This window comes from Jaculus jaculus, chromosome 9 (genome assembly GCF_020740685.1).
Source record: "Jaculus jaculus isolate mJacJac1 chromosome 9, mJacJac1.mat.Y.cur, whole genome shotgun sequence".
NCBI lineage: Eukaryota > Metazoa > Chordata > Mammalia > Rodentia > Dipodidae > Jaculus > Jaculus jaculus.
In genome coordinates, this window is record NC_059110.1 from 8,549,069 (window position 1) to 8,574,476 (window position 25,408).

The 25,408-nt window shown below is 49.6% G+C and overlaps 1 protein-coding gene across 2 annotated transcripts in view; it reads right to left on the reverse strand.

Annotated features, from left to right (window-relative positions):
- Tmem181 (transmembrane protein 181) overlaps positions 1 to 25,408 on the reverse strand; it is a 59,594-nt gene that overhangs the window by 31,792 nt on the left and 2,394 nt on the right. The window contains exon 1 of one of the 2 annotated variants that reach the window (XM_045158656.1): positions 13,658 to 13,680. The exons of the other annotated variant lie outside the window; for it this stretch is intronic. Coding sequence (XP_045014591.1) covers positions 13,658 to 13,665 — 8 coding nt within the window. The 5' untranslated portion in view covers positions 13,666 to 13,680. Of the gene's footprint in view, positions 1 to 13,657; positions 13,681 to 25,408 lie in introns of those variants that run through there. 2 annotated transcript variants of the gene reach the window in all.

The following is a 25,408-nucleotide window of genomic DNA, read 5'->3' on the forward strand; positions in this document are numbered from 1 at the left end:
GTCTAGAGTTCGTTTGCAGTGGCTGAAGGCCCTAGTGTGCCCATTCTCTCTCTTTCTTTCTCTATCTGGCTTTCTCTCAAATAAATAAATAAACAGGGTGACCAAGGTATGTTAAGCACACAAGCTGTTTAACTTCATTTACAAAAAGTGTAGGTGATGCCTGCCTGAGTCTCCTTCCCCAAAGGAAGGCGCTTGAGGGCTTGCTGTCTGGGCCAGGCACGCCCCACACTTCCTGGTCCTGGACACCAAAATCAGTAGGAAGGGCTGACTCAATGTGAACACAGGTGTGTCCCAGAGACAAAGGGACAGAGTACACACCTCCCTTACAACTGTGCTTGACTCCAACTGCCAGGCTCAATAGTCTCGGCAAAAGTAAGGCCTTGGAGCCACTGCCACACTGACCCTGCTGACAGGGCATGTGTGGCTGCTGGGTGGGTATACAGATTGCCCGGTGGACTTTGAGACCAATATCATCAGGACGGACTGAGTGAAGTCTCCATGGTGCCCCTGGTATCTGTTCCCAATGGTGACTCACAAACACATGGGAAATGACAAGAGAAGCCAGTAAAGTGGGCTCAGATTTGGGCTCAGAAGGTCTTATGGGACTGGCCTCTGGGAGGGAGCCGGATCCTTGTCAGCACAAACAGTTCTCACTCCAAGATGAGTGACATAGTTTATTCAGAGCCAATATGAGTGACCCCGGCCCAGGAACAAGGATTTAGGTTGTCCCAAATTACATATTCCAATAACCACAGAAGTGGTTACGTGAACTTTTTTTTTGTTTGTTTACTTTTATTTGAGAGCGACAGACAGAGAGAGAGAGAAAAAGGCAGAGAGAGAAAGAGAGAGAAAATGGGTGCTCTAGGGCCTCCAGCCACTGCAAACAAACTCCAAGTGCATGCGCCACGTTGTGCATCTGGCTTAAGTGGGTCCTGGGAATCGAGCCTCGAAATCGGGGTCCTTAGGCTTCACAGGCAAGTGCTTAACTGCTAAGCCATCTCTCCAGCCCTACATGAACTTTTATGAGCAATGACTTTGGCAAATACGTTGCTGAGGACAACAGGCAGGTGGGGTGTAGAAAGCAGGGAAACCTCTGCGATAGGCTTCAGGCGCTATCTGATGGTCGTCTTTTGTGCTGATGGAACCCAGTGGTCCATTCATTCATTCCAAACATTTTTACCTCACAGTGGAAAGGATGTTGGAGGTGGGTGATAAGTGACAACTCTAAAGGGGACTAGACACAGCTAAAGAGAATTCTGACTCTTGTTCTGCAACACTCCAGCCCTCCACGGTCATGGAGGGCCTAATAAGTCAGACTGCAGATTCTCCAACTGAGGTGTGGCTTTTTCCTGGGAGCTCCTGCTCATCCCTTCAATTTGCTGATAGGGAAACTGAGGTCTGAAAGTGACAGGCCTGTCTAAGGCGTCGTAGCTCTTTGCCCTTTGCCAGCACCTGCCAGTGCCCTGGAGGGGCTCTGGAAGTAGGGCAGACCTGATGCCCATCTGGGCAAGCCCCGTGAAGTGTGAATGCCAGCAAGAGGCCAAGTGTCTCGTCTGTCCCTTCTTGTGACCCAGGTGTCTACGACCGCTTTACACTGTTGCTTTAATACTGTAAGGAAAGGAACATTTCTAGTCAATTGCACAGGTCATTTCTATGTTGAAAAAAAAAAAAAAACATTTCACACAAAGCTAAATGGACTGGGTAGAGGGAAGTGCAAACAGTTTAGCTAACAGTACAGTCCCGGGGCTAATGACAAAGTGAGACACTGGCGAGAGGTGTACAGAAACACTCCCTGCCATCTCGGCTATGTTCCTGTGAACTGAGAGCTGTCTTTAGAAATTCCACAGCCATCTGTGAGCTCCTCCGTTACACTATCCTCAGAGTGACCTGCACCTGTGAGGAGCCTGGGGACCAAGCAACACTGAGAGTTCCCCACGTAAAGGGTGACAACAGAGACTTGGAAACAGTTATGTAGCCGATAAGAAGGAAGGCTGACGGACGCACAAAGTGGCACATGCATCTGGGGCTCATTTGCAGCAGCAGGAGGAGGCCCTGATGTGCCCATTCTCTCTCTCCTCTCTCTCAAATTTTTTTTTAATTTTTTTTTATTTATTTATTTGAGAGTGACAGACACAGAGAGAAAGACAGATAGAGGGAGAGAGAGAGAATGAGTGCGCCAGGGCTTCCAGCCTCTGCAAACGAACTCCAGACACGTGTGCCCCCTTGTGCATCTGGCTAACGTGGGACCTGGGGAACCGAGCCTCGAACCGGGGTCCTTAGGCTTCACAGGCAAGCGCTTAACCGCTAAGCCATCTCTCCAGCCCTCAAATTTTTTTATTTTAAACATTTTATTAATTTTTTATTTGCAATTAGAGAGATACAGACAGAAAGCAAGAGACAGACTGGGCACACCGGGGCTTCCTGCCACTGCAAATTAACTCCAGATGCATGTACCATTTTGTGCATCTGGCTTTATGTGTGTACTAGGAAATTGAACCCAGGTCCTTAGGCTTTGCAGGCAAGAGCCTTAACCTCTGAGCCATCTCTCCAGTCCAATGAATACTTTTAAAAAAAAAAAAAAAATGAAGAGGCCAGACATGGTGGCTTACACTTTTGGTCGTAGCACTTGGGAGGCAGAGGTAGTTGGATCGCCATGAGTTTGAGGCCATCCTGAGACTACAGAGTACGTTCCAGGTAGCCTGGGCTAGAGCGAGACCCTACCTCCAAAAACAACAACAAAAAAAGGAGGAAGTCTGAATAAGAGACATTAAGAAGGGTAAGAGGGCTGGAGAGATGGCTCAGTAGATAAAGCACTTGAGCCTGAGTACCCGAGTTTGATCCCCAACTCCAGCTGAAGCATGGGACGTCTGTAATGTAAAGGGTCACCATGAGTTCAAGGCCACCCTGAGATTACATAGTAAATTCCAGGTCAGCCTGAGCTAGAGCGAGGCCCTACCTTGAAAAACCAAAAACAAAGAAGGGGCATGAAAACAAAGGTCAAATGTAAGCAACATATGACCCACCAAGGAGGGGGAGGAGTGTGTGGTTTTCCACGAGACTGGACCCTTCAACATCAAGCTCTCTTGGCCTTCATGAGCCTAGAATGGCTCCTAGACAAGATGGTTCCCCCAAAACTGGTGCCTAGCTGTCTCTACCCCTTGCCCCACCATGGCTCTCTCTGCTCAGCTTCTTTCTAGCTAAAAGTCTCAACATACAACTAGAGACTTGGCTGGAGGAATGGTTTAGCTGTTAAGGTGCTTCCCTGCAAAGCCAAAGGACCCAGGTTCAATTCCCCCAGGACCCATGTTAGCCAGATGCACCACGTGGCGCACGCATCTGGAGTTCATTTGCAGTGGCTGGAGGCCCTGGCGTGCCCATTGTCTCTCTCTCCTCCTCCCTCTTTCTCTATAAAATAAATAAATAAATATCTAAAAAAAAAAAAAAACTTGGGCTGAAGAAATGGCTTAGCGGTTAAGTGCTTGCCTATGAAGCCTAAGGACCCTGGTTTGAGGCACGATTCCCCAGGACTCATGTTAGCCAGATGCACAAGGGGGCGCACGCGTCTGGAGTTCGTTTGCAGTGGCTGGAGGCCCTGGCATGCACATTCTCTCTCTCCCTCTATCTGCCTGTTTCTCTCTCTGTCACTTTCATATAAATAAATAAAAATAAACCAAAAAAATTAAAATAAAAAACTTGCTGGGTATGGTGGTGCATGCCTTTAATCCCAGCACTCGGGAGGCAGAGGTAGGAGGATCGCCATGAGTTCAAGGCCACCCTGAGACTATAGAGTTAATTCCAGGTCAGCCTGGACCACAGTGAGACCCTACCTCGAAAAACCAAAAAAAAAAAAAAAAAAAAAAAAAAAAAAAACAAACAAAAAAAACAACTAGAGACTTCTGAGTCAGGCATGGTGGCGCATGCCTTTAATCCCAGCACTCAGGAGGCAAAGAGAGGTAGGAGGGTCGCCGAGAGTTCGAGGCCAGCCTGAGTCTACATAGTGAATTCCAAGTCAGCCTGGGCTACAGGGAAACCGTACCTCAATAAACCATATAAGAAATTTAAAATAAGACTTCTAAAAGCTCAGAAACATCACCCTATCTCAGATATACTACAAGTCGAACACTGTTACTCATGGTCAAAGCGAGACGTGCTAGACCTGGCTCCATGCCCGCTCCTGGGAGACCAGCTTGGTGGTGACATCCAGAATGTGTGTCCTTTCCTGTTCCAGGTACCACTGATGCACTGTTGCCTCCTACCCATCTCACCTTCCTGCTATAATGCTCAGGTGTCCTGAACTGTCAAACTGCTCTAGGCAAGTCTTGGTGACAAAGAGAATATGTCAGCCCCTAGGATCAGAACAACAAAAGGTGATTTCTGTACCTGTTTGGGCTGAAATGTAGAAAACACTCAGGGCTCAGCAGCCAGGGCCTCCGGTCCACGCCTTGCCCACGGCTGCCTATGCTCTGCCGCCAGGCTCTTTTTGACATTCTCCGGTCCTGGATTCTGATGTCTCCTGCCGAGACTTCTCCACACCCTGGCTGTTTGCTTCTCCTCTACCCATCCTACCTGCCTTCGGGGAACCTTCTGCAAGCTCCCTGTTCATGCTGACCAAACTCAAATACTACCTCCCACAGCATTTCCACTCAGGAATCCTACGTTAGTTCATGGTCAACAGGTTTAAAAATGAACTCACTGAAAGATAAAACAACAAATATGAAAACCCAGCTGGGCGTGGTGGCGCACGCCTTTAATCCCAGCACTCGGGAGGCAGAGGTAGGAGGATCGGCATGAGTTCGAGGCCATCCTGAGAATATACAGTGAATTCCAGGTCAGCCTGAGCTAGAGTGAGACCCTGATTCCATAAAACAACAACAACCAAAAAAAAAAAGAAAGTAAGAAAACCCTGCTTCCACGCCCCACTTCCTGCCTCGATGATTTCTACATTCACTCATCTTGAACCTTCAAGCCATCTTGGATGCCCCATCTTATTCAGTCCACACATCCAGCCAGAAAGAGGTGAGTCCTGCTTCCCAAGCCCTTACCATTCCCAGCCCACCAGCAGAGTAACTTAACAGCCACAGAAAGCCTATGGTGGCTCCCCACATCACAGGGTCAAGTTTCAATTCCTACTTAGGGCTCACAAGGTCCTTGAGTCCTTCTCTAAAGGCCTGATCCAACCTCCCTGCTGCCCCACATGCCTCCCCTGCCAGGAATTACCTCCAGCAATCATCATTCCTGAAACATTGGGTTCCATGGTGGGGGTGGGGAGGCACTTCAAAATAATTAGGTAAGGGCTGGAGAGATGGCTCAGTGCTTAAGGCACTTGCCTGCAAAAGCCTAACAACCCAGGTTTGATTCCTCAGTACCCATATGTGGTGGTTTGATTCAGGTGTCCCCCATAAACTTAGGTGTCCTGAATGCTAGGTTTCCAGCTGATGGAGATTTGGGAATTAACTCCTCCTAGAGGCAATGTATTCTTGGGAGCGGGCTTAAGGGTATTATAGCCAGTTTCCCTTTGCCAATGTTTAGCGCTCTCCTGCTGATGTTGTCCGTCTGATGTTGGCCAGGAGGCGAAGTCCACCCTCTGCTCATGCCATCGTTTTCCCCTGCCATCATGGAGCTTCCTCTTGAGCCAGTAAGCCAAAATAAACCTTTTTTCCCCATAAGCTTCTCTTGGTCGGGTAATTTCTGCCAGCAATGAGAACTTGACTTCAACACTGCATAAAGCCAGACGCATAAAGTAGCACATGCATCTGGAGTTCATCTGCAGCAGCTGCAGGCCCTGGTGCTCATCCTCTTCCTCTTCCCCCCCTCTCTGTTTGTAAATAAATAAACGAATAAATATTTTTTTTTAAAGTTAGGTAACTAGAGCCAGGCATGGTAGCACATGCCTTTAATCCCAGCACTTGGGAGGCAGAGGTAGGAGGATTGCCATGAGTTCAAGGCCACCGAGACTACATAGTGAGTTCCAGGTCAGCCTGGGCTAGAGTGAAAAACCAATAAAAAGTTAGGTACCTTGCCCTAAATGACAGTTACTAAATAGTAATACTCAAACCCACTGCTCTCCTGCTCTGAAATGCTCTGCTCTTTTTCCCCTCACCGACCCATCTAAACCCTTCCTCACACTCAAGTGTGCGCCATCGCTGTGGGGTGTTCGCTTGCTACTCCATCTCTCACGGCTGCTCACAATGTCACCATGGACAACAGGGGTGTCTGCAAAAGCCACACACCACCCTGCCCTCACGAGCCGCAGACGTTCAGAACACATCTACTCAGTCATCTCAAGAGTCTGGGCAGTCCCCTCACGTCGGAAGTAAGATGCTAAGCAAAGGGAGGGAAGGAGGACCCCGGCCAGCTCTCGTGTCCTTCGTGGGACAAGCAGCAGCTCTCCTCTCCAGGCCTGTGGATCTTTTCACACCCAGAATCTCACACACATGCTCCCGGCCAAGCCGGAGCCACGGGTCCTTGGAAGATCTTCCGAAAGCCATGAAACACACCATCCTCTGGACTCGGGGCTCCTTTTAAGCAGTTATCCATTGTCATGGTGCTTTACAGTGTCACAGGCATATGTCCTGGAGAAACGGCATGTCTTCAGCAGAGCATCTACCCACAAGGTGCACCACAAGAGAAACTGCGGTAAGCCCACCTTCCCCTCAGCATGCGTGCGCAGGCCCTCATCCTGAGGGGCTGCTTCCATGAGGGGCAGTCCATGGACGTGCCAACACATGCACGAGAACACACGGAAAATGAGCCTGCGGGCCTCTCTGAGGCCCAGTATCTCTAATGGGGACACATCTGCCTGTTCTCCCTCATCTCTCTCTGCTATCTCCCTCGTGTGATCGCAGCCGATCTTGGCCCTGAGATAGTATATAAGTGGGAAATTTCCTTACCTATATCTAAAGTTCATCCCTCAAGTCCAGACCCTTTTGGAACTGCCCACTTGCTTGGGAACCTAAAAGATACCTGATGTGTGACTCATCTGGCCCCAAACTTCTGGTGCCATCACCCGCTCCCTCTGCAGCCATCCCCGCTTCAGAACCAGGCAACTCCACCTTGTAATTAATTGCTCAGTCCCAAACTCCTAGATGTCACAGATAGCCTGGTAGGAAGAACAGGAAGACAGAAGCTAATGAAGGCTGCTGGGACTTAGGACTGCTGATATGAGCCTAATCAACACCCCCCCCCCAAACACACACATACACAATGACTTCTGGAGAGCCAAGACAGTTCCCCTGTGGAAAGCCACTTCTCATGAGATGGTCTCTCGAACCAAAAGTTTCCTGTGAATACACATGCCTCACCTCTCCACCCGATAAACTAGAATTAAACTGAATATACAAATTCATGCAGGTATGAGAACCTCCTATCTGAATTCAAGACAGTTGTCAGCCACGCCTGCCAGCAAGAAACCATCCCTTTCCTGATGCCACTGACTGTCCCTCCATGCCAGCCCTTAAGCCCCCTCCTGCCCCAGGTGAGGTAACTTTACTGTCTATCCACCTCAAGGCCCGTGCCTAAGCCCAGGTTCAGGTCATCGCTCACCTACATCGCTCACCTACATACAGCCCAGAGCTGTTTCCACTTCTAGCGCCCAGCACATGTCCTATAAATGGTGGACAAATGACCACTTTAGAGCCCTGCATCTCTATTCGCTCTTCCCTGGTGGTTTCTTCTTCTTCTCCCCCTCATCCTCCTCCTCCTCCTTCTTCTCCTTCTCCTCCTCCTCCTTCCTCCCTCCCTCTCTCCCTCCCTCCCTCCCTTCCTCTTCCTCCTCCTCCCCCTCCTCCTCCTCCTCCTCCTCCTCCTCCTCCTCCTCCTCCTCCTTCTTCTTCTTCTGGGTACTATGTTCCCTGCTATGATAAATGGTCAACCCCTGGACTTCAAGACTTAACCATCTTCTCACCAGGCCATCTTTTTCAATGGTATCTGTGGCTGCTTCCGCCCTCTACATCTGAGGCCGGCAAACCAGTTCCAGGCTACTTGGATCTAAGCTGTGGTACCAGCTTCCAATACGGTCCTTGAGGCCATATGTGCTCAATGGAGATGTCCAGCCTCTTGGCTGGGCCCAGTGGAAAATCAAAGTCCCCCTTAGCATGGCTGAGTGCCTCAGAGCCTCTGCACCAGCATTACACCCACGAAGCTCATCTCCCTCTCATGCAGGCTCCTCGCAGTATATAAAACAGCCCTGGAGAGAGGATGGGAGAACTCAGCGCACCTCACTCCTGTCTAGCCTTACAGGCAAATGACAAGCTGGACAGTAGTGGGGCGCAGGGAAAACCTTGAACCAACAATTGCAGCTTTTATAACCCCCAACAACAGTCAGCACCAGGCCTAAAGCACCACCTGGGAAAAGGAAGTTTGCTCCCAGAGCTAATTTGACCTCACGCCACTAATACAATAGTCGGTAAGGCCGAAAGTACAGTACTCCATATACCCTGTTATCTGTTTAAATGATACCCAGACATTCTACTTAGAAATTTAAAAATTAGAAGCTGAGGGCTGGAGAGATGGCTTAACGGCTAAGGAGCTTGCCTGCGAAGCCTAAGGACCCAGGTTTGACTCCCCAGAACCCACGTAAGCCAGAGGCACATGGTGTCACATGCGTCTGGAGTTTATTTGCAATAGCTGGAGGCCCTGGCATGTCCATTCTCTATTTCTCTATCTCTCAATAAGTAAAAATAAAAATAAAATTATTAAAAAATAAATAAGTAGAGTACGAATTAGAAGCCAAGGGGGCTGGAGAGACAGCTTAATGGTTAAGGTACCTGCCTGAGAAGCCCAAGGACCCAGCTTCAATTTCCCAGTACCCACGTAAGCAAGATGCACACGATGCCACAAGCATCTGGAGCTTGCTTGCAGTGACCTCCCATTCTCTCTCTCCTAATAAATAAAAACAAAATGTTTTTTTTTTTAGAAAAATTAGAAGCTGAGAATGGAAAGAGATTTAAAAAATGTGGGGGCTGGGGAGATGGCTCAGCAGTTAAAGGCTTGCAAAGCCTGCTGACATGGGTTCATTCAATTCCCCAGTAGCCTTGTAAAGCCAGATGTGCAAAGTGGCACATGCATCTGGAGTTCCTTTGCAATAGCAAGAGGCCCTGGTACACACATTCCTTCCCTCTCTCTCTCTGTTTGCAAGTAAATAAAAAAAAATTAAATAAAAAAATAGGGGCTAGAGATAGCTCAATAGTTAAAGGTGCTTGCTTGCAAGGCCTACTGGCCCAGGTTCAATTCCCTAGTACCCACATAAAGCCAGTGGTATAAAGTGGCACATGTATCTGGAGTTCATTTGCAGTGGCAAGAGGCACATTCCCTGTTTCTCTGCTTTCAAATAAACAAATAAATGTATTTGAAAAATAAATCAATAACATATAAATATAAGATATAAAAGAGAGGAGGAGGAGCTGGCATTTCCTGAGTATCTGCCTGACAGTAGTACAGGACTTCCCTAGGGGACAGACAGTACCTGGCCATTGTGTACAAGGGAAACTGGGGTGCAGGGGGAAGTTTCGGGGCAGCAGTTGGTTGAAATGGAGTCTGAACTCAAGTGTACACCCAGCACAGAAAGTTCTGACGGAAAAGAGACCTGCCGTTCCTTCACACTCCTATAGCCCCTCACCACCGCCTTTGCTCTTTAAATACCTACACTTAGGAGAAACTTCTGAGGGGAAGAACAGGGTAAGGCTGAAGTTTCCGTTAGCCAAGCTGAATATGTTCCACAAAGGTTTCTGCCACTACTCAAGAATCGAGAACGCTTCACAAAAAAATAAGCCGTTATATAAACTGGGCATAGTGATGCACGCCTTTAATTCCAGCACTCAGGAGGCTGAGGTAGGAGGATCACTGTGAGTTCAAGGCAAAACTGAGAATACAGAGTGAATTCCAGGTCAGCTTGGGCTAGAGTGAGACTCTACCTCAAAAAGCCATTATGTGGCCATTCAAAGCCCAACAAGCCCACACTCACGGGTGATTAACAATACTCTAGGCTGCTCAAGGAAGCATGAGTATTCTTCCCAAGCCACAAGCCCAGTGACACCCAGGAGCATACTGGTGAGGTCATCAGATGTCCTTCCCTGGCCAAACAGAAGGCAGCAGGTCACACACTGGTCAGCATACAAGGACTATGTGACCCAAGGGAACAGTGCTGTGGACCCGTGCCAGGTAAGACAGTCCAGAGCCGGGGCAGGAAGGGCGCTTTACCACTCCACCTCTCTAGACCTCTGGTTCCTGAGCATGTAGGAAACAGGGACCCTGAGAGGGTGAAGTAAGTGACCACCCACACCCTTGCAGGAGCACTCTTAGCTGTCTGCTGGTGTCAAGCTCATGAGGAGTATGAACGCACAAGGTACCATCTCAGTAAGAATTAAAGTTGATTTGGAGAAACTCACTTGACACGTCCACACGTCCACTTCCCTATCTGTAATGTGGCAGTGGATAAGAGAAACTCCCTCATGGGAGGGCAGAGGTGAAGACCCCATGAAAGGAAAGTCCTAAGTGACACAAGAGAAGGTGAAACATTGTCAACATGCAGGAGAGTTGTCACTCACTTCTAGAGATCATTTTGATTCCAAAAGAAAAGAGACTGGGTTGGAGAGCTGGCTTGGCTGTTAAGGCCCTTGCTTGTGAAGCTCAAGGACCCAGGCTTGAGTCCCCGGTATCCATATAAAGCTGATACAGGCACAAGGTGCCACATGCGCCTGATGTTTGTTTGCAGTGGCTAGAGGCCCTGGCATGCTCAGTCTATCTGCCTCTTTCTTTCTGTCTCTCTTTCTCTCAAACTAAGAAATATTTTTTAAAAAAGAAATTATTCTGAGACACATCATTTTTTTCTGTTGCTGCTTTTTTAAAAAATATCTTTATTGGGCTGGAGAACTAGCTTAGCAGTTCAAATGCTTGCCTGTGAAGCCCAAGGACCCCGGTTCAAGGCTCGATTCCCCAGGACCCACATTAGCCAGATGCACAAGGGGGCGCATGAGTCTGGAGTTCATCTGCAGTGGCTGGAGGCCCTGGCATGCCCATTCTCTCTCTCTATCTGCCTCTTTCTCTCTGTCTATCACTCTCAAATAAATAAATAAAAATAAACAAAAAATATCTTTATTTATTTGGTTGCAAGTAGAGAGAGAGAGAGAGAGAGAGAGAGAGAGAGAGAGAGAATGGGTACATTCAGGGCCTACTGCCTTGAACTCACCCTATAGCCCAGGATGGCCTCCAACTCATGGTGATCCTCTTACCTCCACCTCCCAAGTGCTGGGATTAAAGGAATGTGCCACCACACCCAGCTTAAGAGACCCATGATGGCAGGAACAGGATACTGACCAAAACTCTGGTAACCCCTCAATAAGCCAATCAAGAACACTGAAGCTGTAGCAGACCTCTGATTTAACTTGTCCACCCTTCAAAAAGAGCAGAAGAGAGGTCTAATTAATACACAAAAATGCTCTCAGCATGAAAGAAACATGTATAATATACATGCTTTAAAAAATCTTGCAGGGCTGGAGGGATTGCTTAGTGGTTAAGGCACTTTCCTACAAAGCCAAAGAACCCAGGTTTGATTCTCCAGGACCCACATAAGCCAGATGCACAAGGGGCACATGCATCTGGAGTTTGTTTTCAGTGGCTGAAGGCCCTAGGGTGTCCATTCTCTCTCTATCTGCCTCTCTCTCTCTCTCTCAAATAAATTAATTAATTAAATATTTTAAAGAACCTAAAAAAATCTCGCAGTGCACATGTATGCACAGGCATACAAGACTGCACGCACACACACACACACACACACACACAGAGAGAGAGAGAGAGAGAGAGAGAGAGCATGTCCATGCACCAACCTTGTTGAAACCTGCAGAGTAAAAAGTCACAGGAAGAGAAAACAACAGAGGAGCCCATGGAAGGCTCAGCTTCATAAGGCCCTGGCACTCTCGCCCAAGAAGCCACGTTGACAAGTATTCGGCGCGTAACCTACACATTCCGGGAACTCTGGCCCCTCTCCTTGCGCTGGCATTGTTAGAAAGGGAGAGAGGTGGCAGGAAACCTTTAAGGTGAAGTCTTCAGAACTGAGCAGGAAATTCCCAGGTGAAACTTTCAGAACTAGACACTCTTCTGGCTGCCTTTCATGGCAGTCTTTCTGCTCTTTAACAAAGAGTAGTTAGTAGGCTGGACCCAAAGTGAGGTGGGAGCTCCCCAGGGCCAGTGGACAACGTGCTTGAGCTGATCTGGGAGGCTCTGTTCTACCTCCCTCTCACAAGCCCATCCTCCTCCAGGCTTCTCCTCCCAATCTACTCGTGGTCACCTTTCTTGACCCTGAAAGCTCTCTGACCTTACCAAGTACCAAAGTCCAGGACACACTTCACATGTGCAGGTTGCCGGCTTTCTCTAACATGTCATTGGCTGCTATTCTTGGGTGGTTCTGAACTAGGATGGTGGTGGCTGTCTGACCTCCAGATATGCCCAACACCAGGCCCTCTTGCCCAGCACACACATCCTGAGGCTTCTCTCCAGAAGAGCCAGTGAGAACGAGTACCCAGAGCTGCCACACTGTGGGCGGCAACTCCTTCACCCAAGCTACAGCGTGCAGTCTCTCTCTGCAACCCTCCCCTGGTAACGACTTCCCTCTGGTCTAGCGCCTTGTCCCAGGACACAGCCCAGGCAAGAGGCCTGGGCAGGCCCAACCCCCTCATACCCCCTGCCTCTGTATTGCCCATGAAAAGCACTAAAAGCAGGAACCCCAAGCTACCCTCAGAGGTCTGTGAGAAGAGCCCCGAAGCACGCAGCTGTCACTCAGCTACAGACAGGGCCCCTACTCTGGCAGGCACCATTTGCAAGAGGTGGACGAAGAAGGCCTTGTGAGAGCTGTCCCGGAGCTGTGCAGAAGGGTTCTCTGCAAACTCACCTCCAGCTGGCTTCTAGTCCATCTGGGTCTGACATTTTATGCCAGTCTGGCTTCCCACCATGGCCCGAAGTGACCAAAGTCAAACTTCTAAGGAACCAGGCGGAACACTTTTTGGCCTCTACAGCCCCAAATGAACCTCGGGTATCTCCCAGTAGCTTGTGGCCACCTTCCAACCTCCAGCCACCTGGACTCCAAGCATTCCCCTCACCGCTAACCCTGGGCACACCCAAGTGACTGCCGCGTCACCAGCAGCTTTAGGGATGGCGTCCCTGGGGGGGGGGAACCCCACCCCCGACAGCCCTCATTAAACCCTCTGCACTTCAGAGAGGGACACACGGTCAAAGTCAGCAGATTGTAAAACTCATAAAACTCAGCATCCCAGAGATCCAACGAGGAGGCTGTGCCGGCTCCAGCGTGCCCACGTCACCAAACGCCTCCGGGAAGCGCCCGCGGGACAGCTGTCCCCGCAGCAAGCTACCCGGCCGTGGGAAGGAGGGACACACCGGGGTGTCCAGCACGAGGCCCAGGGCTCCCGAGAGGGCAGGGTCAGGGCTACTTGCAAAGCCCCCCACCCCATGCCGCCCCCAGCGTGTGTCAGGGTCCAACTGGAGCTGGAAAGGGCGCGCGGGCCCCGGGGGGCGCGCCCCCATCTCCTCCGTCCAGCCCCACTCCATCCGGGTCTGGGGGTCCCGCGGCACCGTCTCCCGGGAACCAGGGCACCCCCAACTCCGAGCTCCCTCCCCGCGCTCCCCTCGTCTCCGGCCCGCCACTCACGGTTCCATCTCGGCGCCCCCGGCCCGCGGCCCCCCCGGCCACTGCGCCCCGAGCCCGCCCGGCGCCGCGCGGCAGCCGCAGCCCGAGCCGGAGCCGGAGCCGGAGCCCGAGTCGGAGCGGCGCGGCCGCGGAAGACGCATCAGAGCGCGGCGCGGTCACGTGCGCGGAAGCGGCGGCGGGCTCTGGGTGGGGGGGGAGCGGGCGCACCCCACGGCCGCAGCCGGCCGAGGCCCCGCTCCAGACACCTGTCACGCCGCTCCTCCCACCGCCACCCCCAGGCGGGCCCAGATCCAAGGCGAAGGGAGCGCCGAAGCGCGCGGGGCCGCCGGGGCTTCCAAGCTTTGCAGACCGTGGGGTGGAAGCTCCCCAGACCCCCCGCATGTGCGGTTTCCGCGCTGCGTCCCTCATCCCCGAAGGTGAGGGACTGGGGCTCAGAACTTTCACGAGCAAGGCAAACAAAGTTCACCACCGGGGCCGCGGCGTTAACACACAGCTGCTGAGCTGAGAGCCAAACGCATGCCATCTCTGCCCTGGGCGCCTGCAGGCGTTTGTAAGCCTCCATCCCAGTCTATCGGAGCGAGACACCGATTTTACTCCCCGTGGCTGGGCAATGCTGTTCCACCACTGTCCGCTTTGATGCCACCTGTTTTGTTCGTCTGAGGCAGGACCTGGAACTCACTCTTTAGCCCAGGCTGCCCTCAAACTCACAGCCATGGTCGATCTCAACCTCCTGAGTGATGGGATTAGAGGCATGAGCCTCCATCTCTGGCGATTTAACACCTTTTTTTCCTCCATGTCTTTCTGTTTCTAGGGCTTGAGCCTGATTGATAGGGAAAGACACTCAGTACATGACTCAGCTGGGCTTGCTGGGCGACTGACCCAGCCTATCTTCTATACTTTAGAGGATGAGGGAATACCTTCCCATGGGCTGAGAGGCAGAGAGCGTCAGTGAGTGCGCCCACCTTCTGATTTAAGAAACCTCAGTGTCCAGGCTGAGCCCCAACCTCATTAAACCAGATCTGAAGGATGGCTTAGGCATAAGCGCTAATTTCTAAGTCTCCCTACAGGACCCCGCTGCGTAGCAAGCTTGACAACCAGTGGTTTCATATTAAACTTCATGCTGACTCAAGTCCAGCTCCCTCCTGGGGCCAGCTGCAATTGTTGTCCTCCAGTTCTGTGAATAATCTCACCATCCTGCTAAGAAATCCCCTCTTGTTGGCTGAAAGTAGGTTTTACAGGGTCTCATGCTGCAGTGCCATCTCTACAGAAGGTGGCAGTGAGCACTACCAGGTACCCCTGGCATGAATCCCAATGAGGAGGACTATGGCAAAGCTCCCAGCCCACTGCAGCCGGGACCAGCGGCCCTTGGCTCCGCAGCGCTCCTGCAGAAAGAAACTTGCGGCTACCAGCAAAAGCCACCAGCCTGGAGCTCCAAGATAGTGGCCACAAGAACAGACATACGCAGGAAGGAGTCTGGGTTGGTCTGAATCCTACACAGGGGCTCTTGTCACCTAAAACACCCCGCAGTCACAGATTGAGAGATAAACCAGGCCCCATCTCAAGGTCCTGCTGAGACTGAAAGGGGGACGCAGAATGGGCCCAGAGAAAATAGCTAAAAGGGCTGCTTTGGGGCTGGAGAGATGGCTTAGCGGTTAAGCGCTTGCCTGTGAAGCCTAAGGACCCCGGTTCGAGGCTCGGTTCCCCAGGTCCCACGTTAGCCAGATGCACAAGGGGGCACACACCTCTGCAGTTCGTTTGCAGAGGCTGGAAGCCCTGGCGCGCCCCCCCCCCCCCCCGCTCTGCCTCTTTCCTTCTCTGTCACTCTCAAATAAATAAATAAACAAAAACAATTTTTTAAAAAAAGGGCTGCTTTGCTGGCCATGCGGGCTATGAAGAGAATGAAGAAGTACAGACGTTCCAAGCCTCTACATTCTTCCCAAGTTCTGTTTAGCTCCTTCATGCCACAGCGAGGTAAGACATGCCCCCCAGCCCCCCCCTCACTGGCCCCCACATCCCAAATAAAGCACTTGTAACTGGGGCCTCACGTGGGCCTGTGAGTGAGTGTGTGCCTCACCATCCGCGCTCTGCTTCCAGGAGGTGTTTGGAAATAAGGTCTTTGCAGCTGATCATTGTGTCCAATGTCACTGGTGTCCTTAAAGGGGGGAAACTTGGACACAGGGACAAAGATGTAGAGATGGAAGATGATGTGAAGACGCAGGGAGAAGTTGGTTGTCTACAAACCAAGGACCAGAAGCCTGGACACTGGCAGAAGCAAATGTTCCCTCCTGACCCTGCTGCCAATGACTTTGGGGACTTCCAGACTGCACAGCCGTGAGGGTACCTTTCTGGTGTGTAAAGCCCAGTGAGTGGCACTTTGTTTAGGAAGCTCAGGCACCCTTGTGCAGGGGCTCCAGCCTGTATATTTCAGGACTGAGGCTGCTTTAAGCATCAGGCACCTTTCCTTGGACTTTAAGGCCCAGTCCCACATAGCAAGCCATGCTCTTTCCGTAGCCAGCGCGAGTCAGTGCTACAGGGTCCCCGGGGAACAGATGGGCGTGCTAACACCTGCTCTGCTCTCCAGGAACTCGGCACTGTTAGCTTTCCCTCTCAACCCAGCGGAAGCCAGAACTTGGGGGAAAAAAATGAAACAAATCAGCTAGTGGGAGGCGGAGGCTCATCCCTGTAACTCCAACCCTTAGGAGGCTGCGACAGGAGCATGTGAAGTTCAAAATCAACATAGACTATGTAGAGAGTTCCGGCCTGGGCTACAGACCCTGTGAATGCACAAACTGTTTTAGCAAACAGCTCCACTCACTCTGAAGTCCACCCAGAAACAATGACGCCTGGGGACTGGGAAGAGGGCTCGGTTGGTAAAGTGTTTGCCTCGCAAGCCGGAGCACCTGAGCTCATTCCCGAGTGCCCAGGTAAGTGCTGAGTGTGCTATCACCCCCTGTCCCCCCAGCACCGAGGTGATGGAGGCAGGCACGTCCCTGGAGCTGGCTGGCCAGCCAGTCTAGCCCAACTGGGGAGCTCCATCCTAACTAGATCCTGTCTCAAAAATGAGGCGGGGGCTGGAGAGATAGCTTAGCAATTAAGGTGCTTGCCTGCAAACCCTAAGGACCCAGGTTCCACTCCTCATTACCCATGTAAGCTGGATGCACAAAGGGGCACATGCATCTGGAGTTTGTTTGCAGTGGCCAGAGGCCGTGGCATGCCCATTCTCTCTCTACCTGCCTCTCTTTCTCTAATAAATATTTTTTTAAAAAACGAGTTGGACAGCTTGCCCAAAATTGTCCTCTGACCTCCAACACACACACACACACACACACACACACACACACACACACACACACACAAATATACAAGCATGCATACAGATATGCACACATACTATACACATATACAGAGAGAGAGAGAGAGCAATTAAACTTGGTGAACACCAGGAAGCGAGCAATCAAGTGAATGGCGCTTCTGCTGCTGGGAATTCCAGGACAATACAGACACAGGGCTAAGGAATGATCACGCTGTGTCTCAAAGGCTCCATTCCCCTGGGAAGTGTGTTTCAAGCTCAGCCTAATTATATCTTCCTCCTACCTCAGAGACACGGGGCAGAGCAGAGAGCTGTTCAGCAAAGAAGTCCCAGCTCAGACCGTGTAGAGTGACGGGCAGGAGCCTGAGCATGCCCAGCAGAGGGGTGATGGACCACGCCTGCTCAGAAGGCCACCCCGTGAACTCCACTGCAGTATTCCAAGTGCCAGACAGAAACCTGTACTACGTGAAGAGAACCATTTCCACTATTTGAAAAGGGAGTGAGCCAGGCGATAGCTCGCAGGTAGGAGGATGCTTGTATCCTTGAGGCCCCAGTTACATTTCCATACCACAAGAAAGGAGGTGCTCTGGCCTGGAGACATGGCTTAGCAAGTAAGGCGCTTGCCTGGGAAGCCTGAGGACCCATGTTTGACTCTCCAGATCCCACATAAGCCAGACACACAAAGGTGAGGCAAGCACAAGGTCGCACAAGCCCACTAGGTGATGCAAGCGTCTGTAGTTTGATTGCAGTGGCTGAGGCCCTGGTGCACCAATTATCTCTCTGTGTATTTAAACAATTTTTAAAAAGGTGGTACTCAATTCTGTACCTAAGAAAGTTCTCTTTGTGCTTGGGAAGCCCATAGCCAAGGGTAGAGCACTCATGTGAAAATGATGAAGTGAGTCCAGAGAGGCTGGGTTGGCACTGTTTATCTTAGCAAGTTGTTCCCTGGACCTTCCTGGGTCAGTCAGAACTCTGGTGGTGTTTGTAAACATAGCATCACGTGGCCTGGAGAGATAGGCTAGCTGTTAAGGCACTTCCCTGTGAAGCTTAAGGACCTAGATTTGGCTCCTCAGAACCCACATGAGCCAGACACACATGGTGATGCATGTGCATAAGGTTGCACTTGCCCACAAGATGGCACACACATTTGGAGTTTGATTGCAGTGGCTAGAGGCCCTGGCCCATCGACTCTCTCTGTCCTTTCCCACAAAATAAATAATAAAAATTTTTAAAAAACATAGCATTACATGAGGAGTTTGCCAGAGCATTGTCAGTATCATATGTGAGTTTTATTTTCTGCATTAGCATTCCCTATCCCTTGAGTTGCAGTGTCCCCTCATTTGTTTAGTGGCCTATGGGGGTTTCCTCATATATAGTTCATTGAGAAGCACCCCAAATGTCCATGAATGTGAGCTTGCATCAAAACACTGTCCCAAAGCCAAAATAGGCATCCTCAGAAGAAGTTCTGGAATGATCCAGGAGTCCAGGGGTCCAGACCAGAGTTCCCATAGTGACAAGATTCCACCCCACCTGCATCTTCTGAGAATCTCTGCCTAACCTCCCCCTTGGAGCTGCCCCTCTCAGCACGATGGCAGTGCCCACCTCCATCAATGAACCACATATATGCATAACTCTAGGTCCTCAAGCATTACAAGTTAAACGTTAAGTAGATGAAATTATCTTTCTAACTTTGAAATGATGGGGACAGAGAAGCTGCTTCTAAAATCACAGTTCCATCAAGGATACTTAAAAAAGAGTCTCCTTTCATCAACAAAGAAGTAAAAGGCTGGGAATGGTGGCACGGGCCTTTAATCTCAGCACTCAGGAGGCAGAGTTAGGTGGATCTCTGTGAGTTCTAGGCCAGCCTGAGACTACATAGTGAATTCCAGGTCAGCCTGGGCTACAGGGAGACCCTACCTTAAAAAACAAAAACAAAACAAATTATACATACATATATATGTGTGTGTTTGTGTGTGTGTGTGTACACACACACACACAAAGAAAGCAAAAGCAGCATTATTAGTCAGTACTAATAGTCAGTACTGTACTAGTCAGTACTGTACTAGTCAGTACAGGTAGGGGTCCCCCCCAAAATTCACTCTATCCATTGAGAGAGAGTAACCCTCCGAAACACAACAAAATCAGCCCACACAGGTCAGGGTGGAGATATGTGGCTCAGCCTTAAGTAGAAACATGCCCCTCTAACCTTAAACTTGACTGCCGCCTGGCAATCTAGAAATGTGTAAAGGAAGAACCAGCCAAGCTCATTGTTGACACTGGCCACTGAGCCATGTGTGGGAACAGGGAATGGGGATGGTGACCGCCATCACTGTTTCATTGGCAAGCCATCTAGGCAGAAGGTGGCCATAGGCCCTCAGCTTCTATTCCTGGGGCTCATCCCTCAGGGGTGCTCAGCCCTGCCGAGGTCTGGCCCAGGCCGATTAAAGCAGAATCCTTGAGGGTGGGGCCTGGGCAGTTATGGTTTTAAAGCACCCCCAGGTGATTGTGATGTGTGGCACCCAGGCTCCTTAATTAACCATTTCTCCCAACTCTCATGCCTTTTCTTCCCCGTGACCTATTTTTTCCTAGGTTTGCACTGGCCAATAAATTTGCTGGCATCGGGACAGTCATCCAAAGCTTGGTGCTGTGAGGCTGTAACAGAGCTCCCTCCTGCTAGGGGATGACTAAAACAGGCCATCAGGATGGAGGACTGGGGCTGGAGAGATGTTTTAGTGGTTAGGGCGCTTTCCTGCAAGGCCAAAGGACCTTTGGACCACATAAGCCAGATGAGCAAGGTGGCACATGAATCTGGAGCTCTCTCTCTCCCTTTCTCTCTCAAATAAATAAATAAAATTTAAAAAAAATATGGAGGACTAACCTCTGCACTGAGGCAGTCAGTCATTGAAGTGCAGTATTGCTTCCAGCAGCCTCTTGGGTGGGAAGACACCTGGGCAGCACTTCTTTTATAGTAGAAAAATGGTAACAGGAAAACTGAGGTGTACATCAGCAAAATACAGAAGTATAACTTGTGGTGGTTGAACTCCAATGGAGCCTAGCCATCATCCTCCAGGCTTCTGGAATTCTTTTGTTGGGTTTTCTTTGCTTTGTTAAATTTTTTTTCTTCTCACTCTAGCTTGGGCTGACCTGGAATTTACTACAGAGTCTCAGGGTGGCTTTGAACTCACAGCCATCCTCCTCCCTCTTCCTCGCGAGAGTGCTGGGATTAAAGGCATGTGCCACCACGCCCAGCTTGGAATTCTTTCCTGCTCACGCCACTGACCAACTGACCACTGGTTGGGTGGCCATTTCCCAGAGTCTCTGGCTGGCAGAACCCTGCGTCGCTCAGCTGTCGACCCTTCCTTTCAAGGACACAAGGACCTTGGGGGACGTTTGCTCCATCCTCAGCTCCTGGAGCACTCAGATATGTCTAAGTCTAATCTGGTGACGACACCTAGGAGCTGCTTTCCTCTGTCCACTGAAGTGTGATATTGGGCCAAAGATGTGTTGTTGAAGTCAGGTTCGCATTGCTGGTAGAAATCAAGCCAGGTATGGTGGCGCACACCTTTAATCCCAGCACTAGGGAGGCAGAGGTAGGAGGATTGCCATGAGCTCGAGGCCACCCTGAGACTACATAGTTAATTCCAGGTCAGCCTAAACCAGAGTGAGACCCTAACCTTGAAAAACAAAAAAGAAAAAAAAAAAAGAAAAAAATTAGACACCACCCAATTAAGAGCAGCTTGTGGGGAAAAAAAAAAAAGAGGTTTATTTTGGCTTACAGGCTCGAGGGGAAGCTCCATGATGGCAGGGAAAATGATGGCATTAGCAGAGGGTGGACATCATCCCCTAGCCAACATAAGGTGGACAATAGCAACAGGAGAGTGTGTCAAACACTGGCAAGTGGACCCTGGCTAAAGCACCCATAAGCCCACCCTCAACAACACACTGCCTCCAGGAGGCTTTAATTTCCAATTGTCATCGGCTGGGAACCTAACATCAGACCACCTAAGTTTATGGGGGACACCTGAATCAAACCACCACAAGTGTGCATGCCCTGCATCTAGCTGGGTAAATGTGCATGTCGACAGGTCTGCTCAACCATCACCTAGACCAAGGGAGGGGCAGGGTTTTTAACCACTGAGCCATCTCCCAGCCTTGTACATTTTTCAGATGAGTGGGATCTAACGGCATGTACTCCCTGGCTTCCTTAGCTTAACACCGAATGGGATTTGTCTCGAGTGCTGTTGTGTCGGTCTGAAATGTTTATTTCTGTGAAACATTTAATTATGGAGTAATCCGAATGCATTTATCCATCCTGCTGTGGTTGAATTACTCAGCTCACTTCCAGTTTAGAAGCTTTACAGCACGTCCTGAGAGGAGCCTCGTTGTATGCACCCTGACGGACCTCTGTGCGCATTGCTGTAGGGGACACACCCAAGAGCAAACGCCGAGCCAAAGAGGAGTGTGCATGCAGCATTAGTACATACTGCCAGGTGATTTTCTACAAAGATGACACCGATTTTTCCACCCCAAGTGCAGTGTGTGAAGAGTCCAGACCTTGCCAATGCATGTGCCTTCTATATTATTACCATATTGGTGTGGGATAGGGTACAGAGATTTAAGAAATATTGCTGTAGGCTTCAAACTAGTCCTTCTCTCTCTTTTTTAAAATATTTATTTTATTTTATGTATTTATCTGCAAGTAGAGACAGAATGAGAATGGGTACACCAGGGTCTGTAGCCCTGTAAACAAACTCCAGACACATGTGTCACTTTGTGCATCTGGCTTTATATGGGTACTGAGGAATTGAACTCAGGTCTTTAGGCTTTGCAGGCAAGTGCCTTAACTGCTGAGCTATCTCTCCAGCCCTAGTCCTTTTCTTTTAAAAAAAAAAATTATGTATTTGGGCTGGAGAGATGGCTTAGTAGTTAAGCACTTGCCTGTGAAGCCTAAGGACCCCAGTTCGAGGCTTGATTCCCCAGGACCCATGTTAGCCAGATGCACAAGGGGGTGCACGCGTCTGGAGTTCATGTGCAGTGGCTGAAAGCCCTGGCACACCCATTCTCTCTCTTTCTGCCTCTTTCTCTCTCTGTCTGTCATTTTCAAATAAGACAAAAAATTTCATATACATATATATATTTGAGCGAGAGGCAGATAGAGAAAGTTGGTGCACCAGGACCTCCAGCCATTCCAAATGAACTCCAGACACATATGCCATCTTGTGCATCTGGCTTACATGGTACTGGGAAATCAAGCAAGTGTCTTAACCACTAAGCAATCCCTACAGCCCCATTCCTTCTCTCTTTTATTTTATTTATTTTGTTTCTAAAAATATTTTTAAATTTTTATTTATTTATTTGACAGAGAAAGAAAGAGAGAGTGGGCACACCAGGACCTCCAGACACCACAGATGAACTCCAGACGCGTGTGCCCCCTTGTGCATCTGGCTAACGTGGGTTCTGGGGAATCAAACCTGGGTTCTTTGGCTTTGTAGGCAAATGCCTTAATGGCTAAGCCATACCTCCAGCCCTTTTTAATTTTTTATTATTATTTATTTATTGACTTTTTTTTTTTGAGGGAGAGAAAGAGAGAGAGGCAGAGCTAAAGAGAGAGCAAATGGAGATGCCAGGACCTCCAGCCACTGCAGACAAACTCCAGACACATGTGCCCCCTTTTGCATCTGGCTAACATAGGTTCTAGGAAATCCAACTTGTGTCCTTTGGCTTTGAAGGCAAATGCTTTAATGACTAAGCCATCCCTCTAGCCCTTTCTAAATTTTTTTAAAAATATTTATTTATTTACTTTATTTATTTATTTATTTTTGATTGAGAGAGAGAAAGAGGCAGAGAGAAAGACAAAGAGAGAATGGGCATGCCAGGGCCTTCAGCCACTGCAAATGAACCCCGGACACGTGTGCCCCTTTGTGGCGCACGTGTGACATTGCACATTGCATCACTGTGCAGCTGGCTATGTGGGACCTGGAGATTAATTCTTAGGCTTTGCAGGCAAGTGCATTAACTGCAAAGCCATCTATCCAGCCTTCTATTCCTTCTCTTTTATTTATTTATTTTCTTTAAATTTTTTTTTGTTCATTTTTTATTTATTTATTTGAGAGCGACAGACACAGAGAGAAAGACAGATAGAGGGAGAGAGAGAGAATGGGCGCGCCAGGGCTTTCAGCCTCTGCAAATGAACTCCAGACGCGTGCGCCCCCTTGTGCATCTGGCTAACGTGGGACCTGGGGAACCGAGCCTCGAACCGGGGTCCTTAGGCTTCACAGGCAAGCGCTTAACCGCTAAGCCATCTCTCCAGCCCTTCCTTCTCTTTTAAAGAGAGTCGTACACAGGACTAGGAAGATGACCCAGACATTAAAGGCACTTGCTTGCAAAACCTACCAGCCCAGATTCAGTTTAAGCTGGGCCCAAAAAGTGGCACAAGTGGTTGGTATTTTTGGCAGTGGGAAGGCCCTGGAACACCCATGCACACGTGCACACACATGTGCACCTAAATAAAAATTTAACAAAAGGAAATAGTCATGAAAAGCCACTTCTCCTCATGAATGTGACTGAAATGGCTACTAGAATGCAATGGTAGCCAATTGATGCCCAGTTAAAAAAAAAAAAAAAGAACTTAATAATATCATTAAGCTGCAGGAACAAAAATTTGATCCTGGCTTTATCATTCAGGCTGGCTGGCTCTGGTGTTTTGTTATCTGTAGCTGAAAGAATCTTCTTTTCCCCTAAAATAATTTTTTAAATATTTTATTTATTTATTTGGGAGAGAAAGAGGGAAAAGGAGAGAGAAAGAGAATGGGCACAGCGGGGCCTCCTATCACTGCAAACAAACTCCAGATGCATGTGCCACCTCATGCGTCTGGCCTATGCGAATACTGGGGAATTGAACCTTGGTCCTTTGGCTTTGCTGGCAAGTGCCTTAACAGCTAAGCCATCACTCCAGCCCATGTAGCTGAAAGAACCTTTAGTGCTCAAAAAGCGCTTGGGCCTCACAACATCCTTATGAAGGTGACATTTACAGACTTCATTGTTTCTGATGTGGAAATTGATCAAATGGTAGAATTCTGTGATTCTCCCAAGGCCAGAGAACTCCCTAAGGATTAAGTCAAGCCTAGAACCCGGGACTGTGCTCCCCTCCCATGGCAGGGAACACAGTTGTCACCTTATTTTTGTGGAGATGACCGTGAGTCCCCTATCGCACTGGTGCAGCTTCCATCGAAGGCAGATTCTGTAACTGATGTGCATCCAGCCAGCAGTCAGGGGGCAGTCATCTTTGTAAATGCTTATTTTTTTTTTTATTTTTATGCACGTATGTGTGGGGGGGAGCGTATGTGGAGTCCAGAGGTTGCCACTGGCTGTCTTCTTCAGTAGCTCTCCACTTTAGTTTTATGAGACAGGGTCTCGTGTGGAACACAGAGCTCGCCAAATTCAGCTAGTCAGCAAGTCCTGGGGGATCGTCCTGTGTGTACCTACCGAGCTGTGGGATTACAGGGGCACGCCACCATGCCCTGCTGGGCATCTAAACTCAGGTCCTCATGCTTGGGCAGTAAACATTTCACCCACTGAGCCATCTCCCCAGCCCCTGGCCATCTTTTGAAAATGGATCATTAGCAGTTGAGTTAGGAGAAAACTGTCTGGTTTTGTGAGATTTATCACTGGCCCTCTGGGGTGGAGGGGTGGGGGGAGCCAGTATGTTGTAGTCATAAATCACAAAGGAGGAAGACCGTGTGCAGAGTTGAAGTCGATAGTGCAGAAGCATGTTTGCCTTCCTGTGAGGCAGGTGTAGCAGCTGTAACTGTCAGTTCCCAGCCTAGGAGCCCAAGAGCATTCCAGCTGGCGTGTGAGGGAATGGCCCAGTGATAGAAAGGCTCAGTGGAGTACCTCAGGATAATTCAGTGACCTAAAACACTTCCTCCCTCTGGAGGCCTCTGTGATTCTAGGCCAAAGTGCTCTGTCTACATAAAACCTCGCAAAGCACCCCACTGTCTGCTTTGATCTCGTGGCAGGGGGCACGATTCATTTCTGCCCTTTCCCAACTGTGGCAAATTGGACTTCTCAGGAATCAACTCAATTGAGGAAGTTGCTCCTGAGCAAAGATTCACATGCTTACTGTAGGCAGACAGCCAACTTGCTGGAGTCACTTCCCCCACTTAAAACGACCCCCCTGGCATCACAGTGAAACTTGAATGCAACCCCACATTCATTGGTCTGGCCTTCAAGGCTTGACTCTACCTGGCCCTGCCCACTTCTCTGAGCAGGATGTTCTAGCTCTCCTTATTTCCCATGTGTTGGGGGGGGGGGGGAATACACCATGTTTTTATGGCCTCAGGGATTCTGCACTCTCCTTCTTCTTCTGGAACTTTCCTCTCCAGTTCATTGTCTAGTCAGTTCCTCGGTCTTCAGTTCTGAGACAAATGCCATCTTCTCAA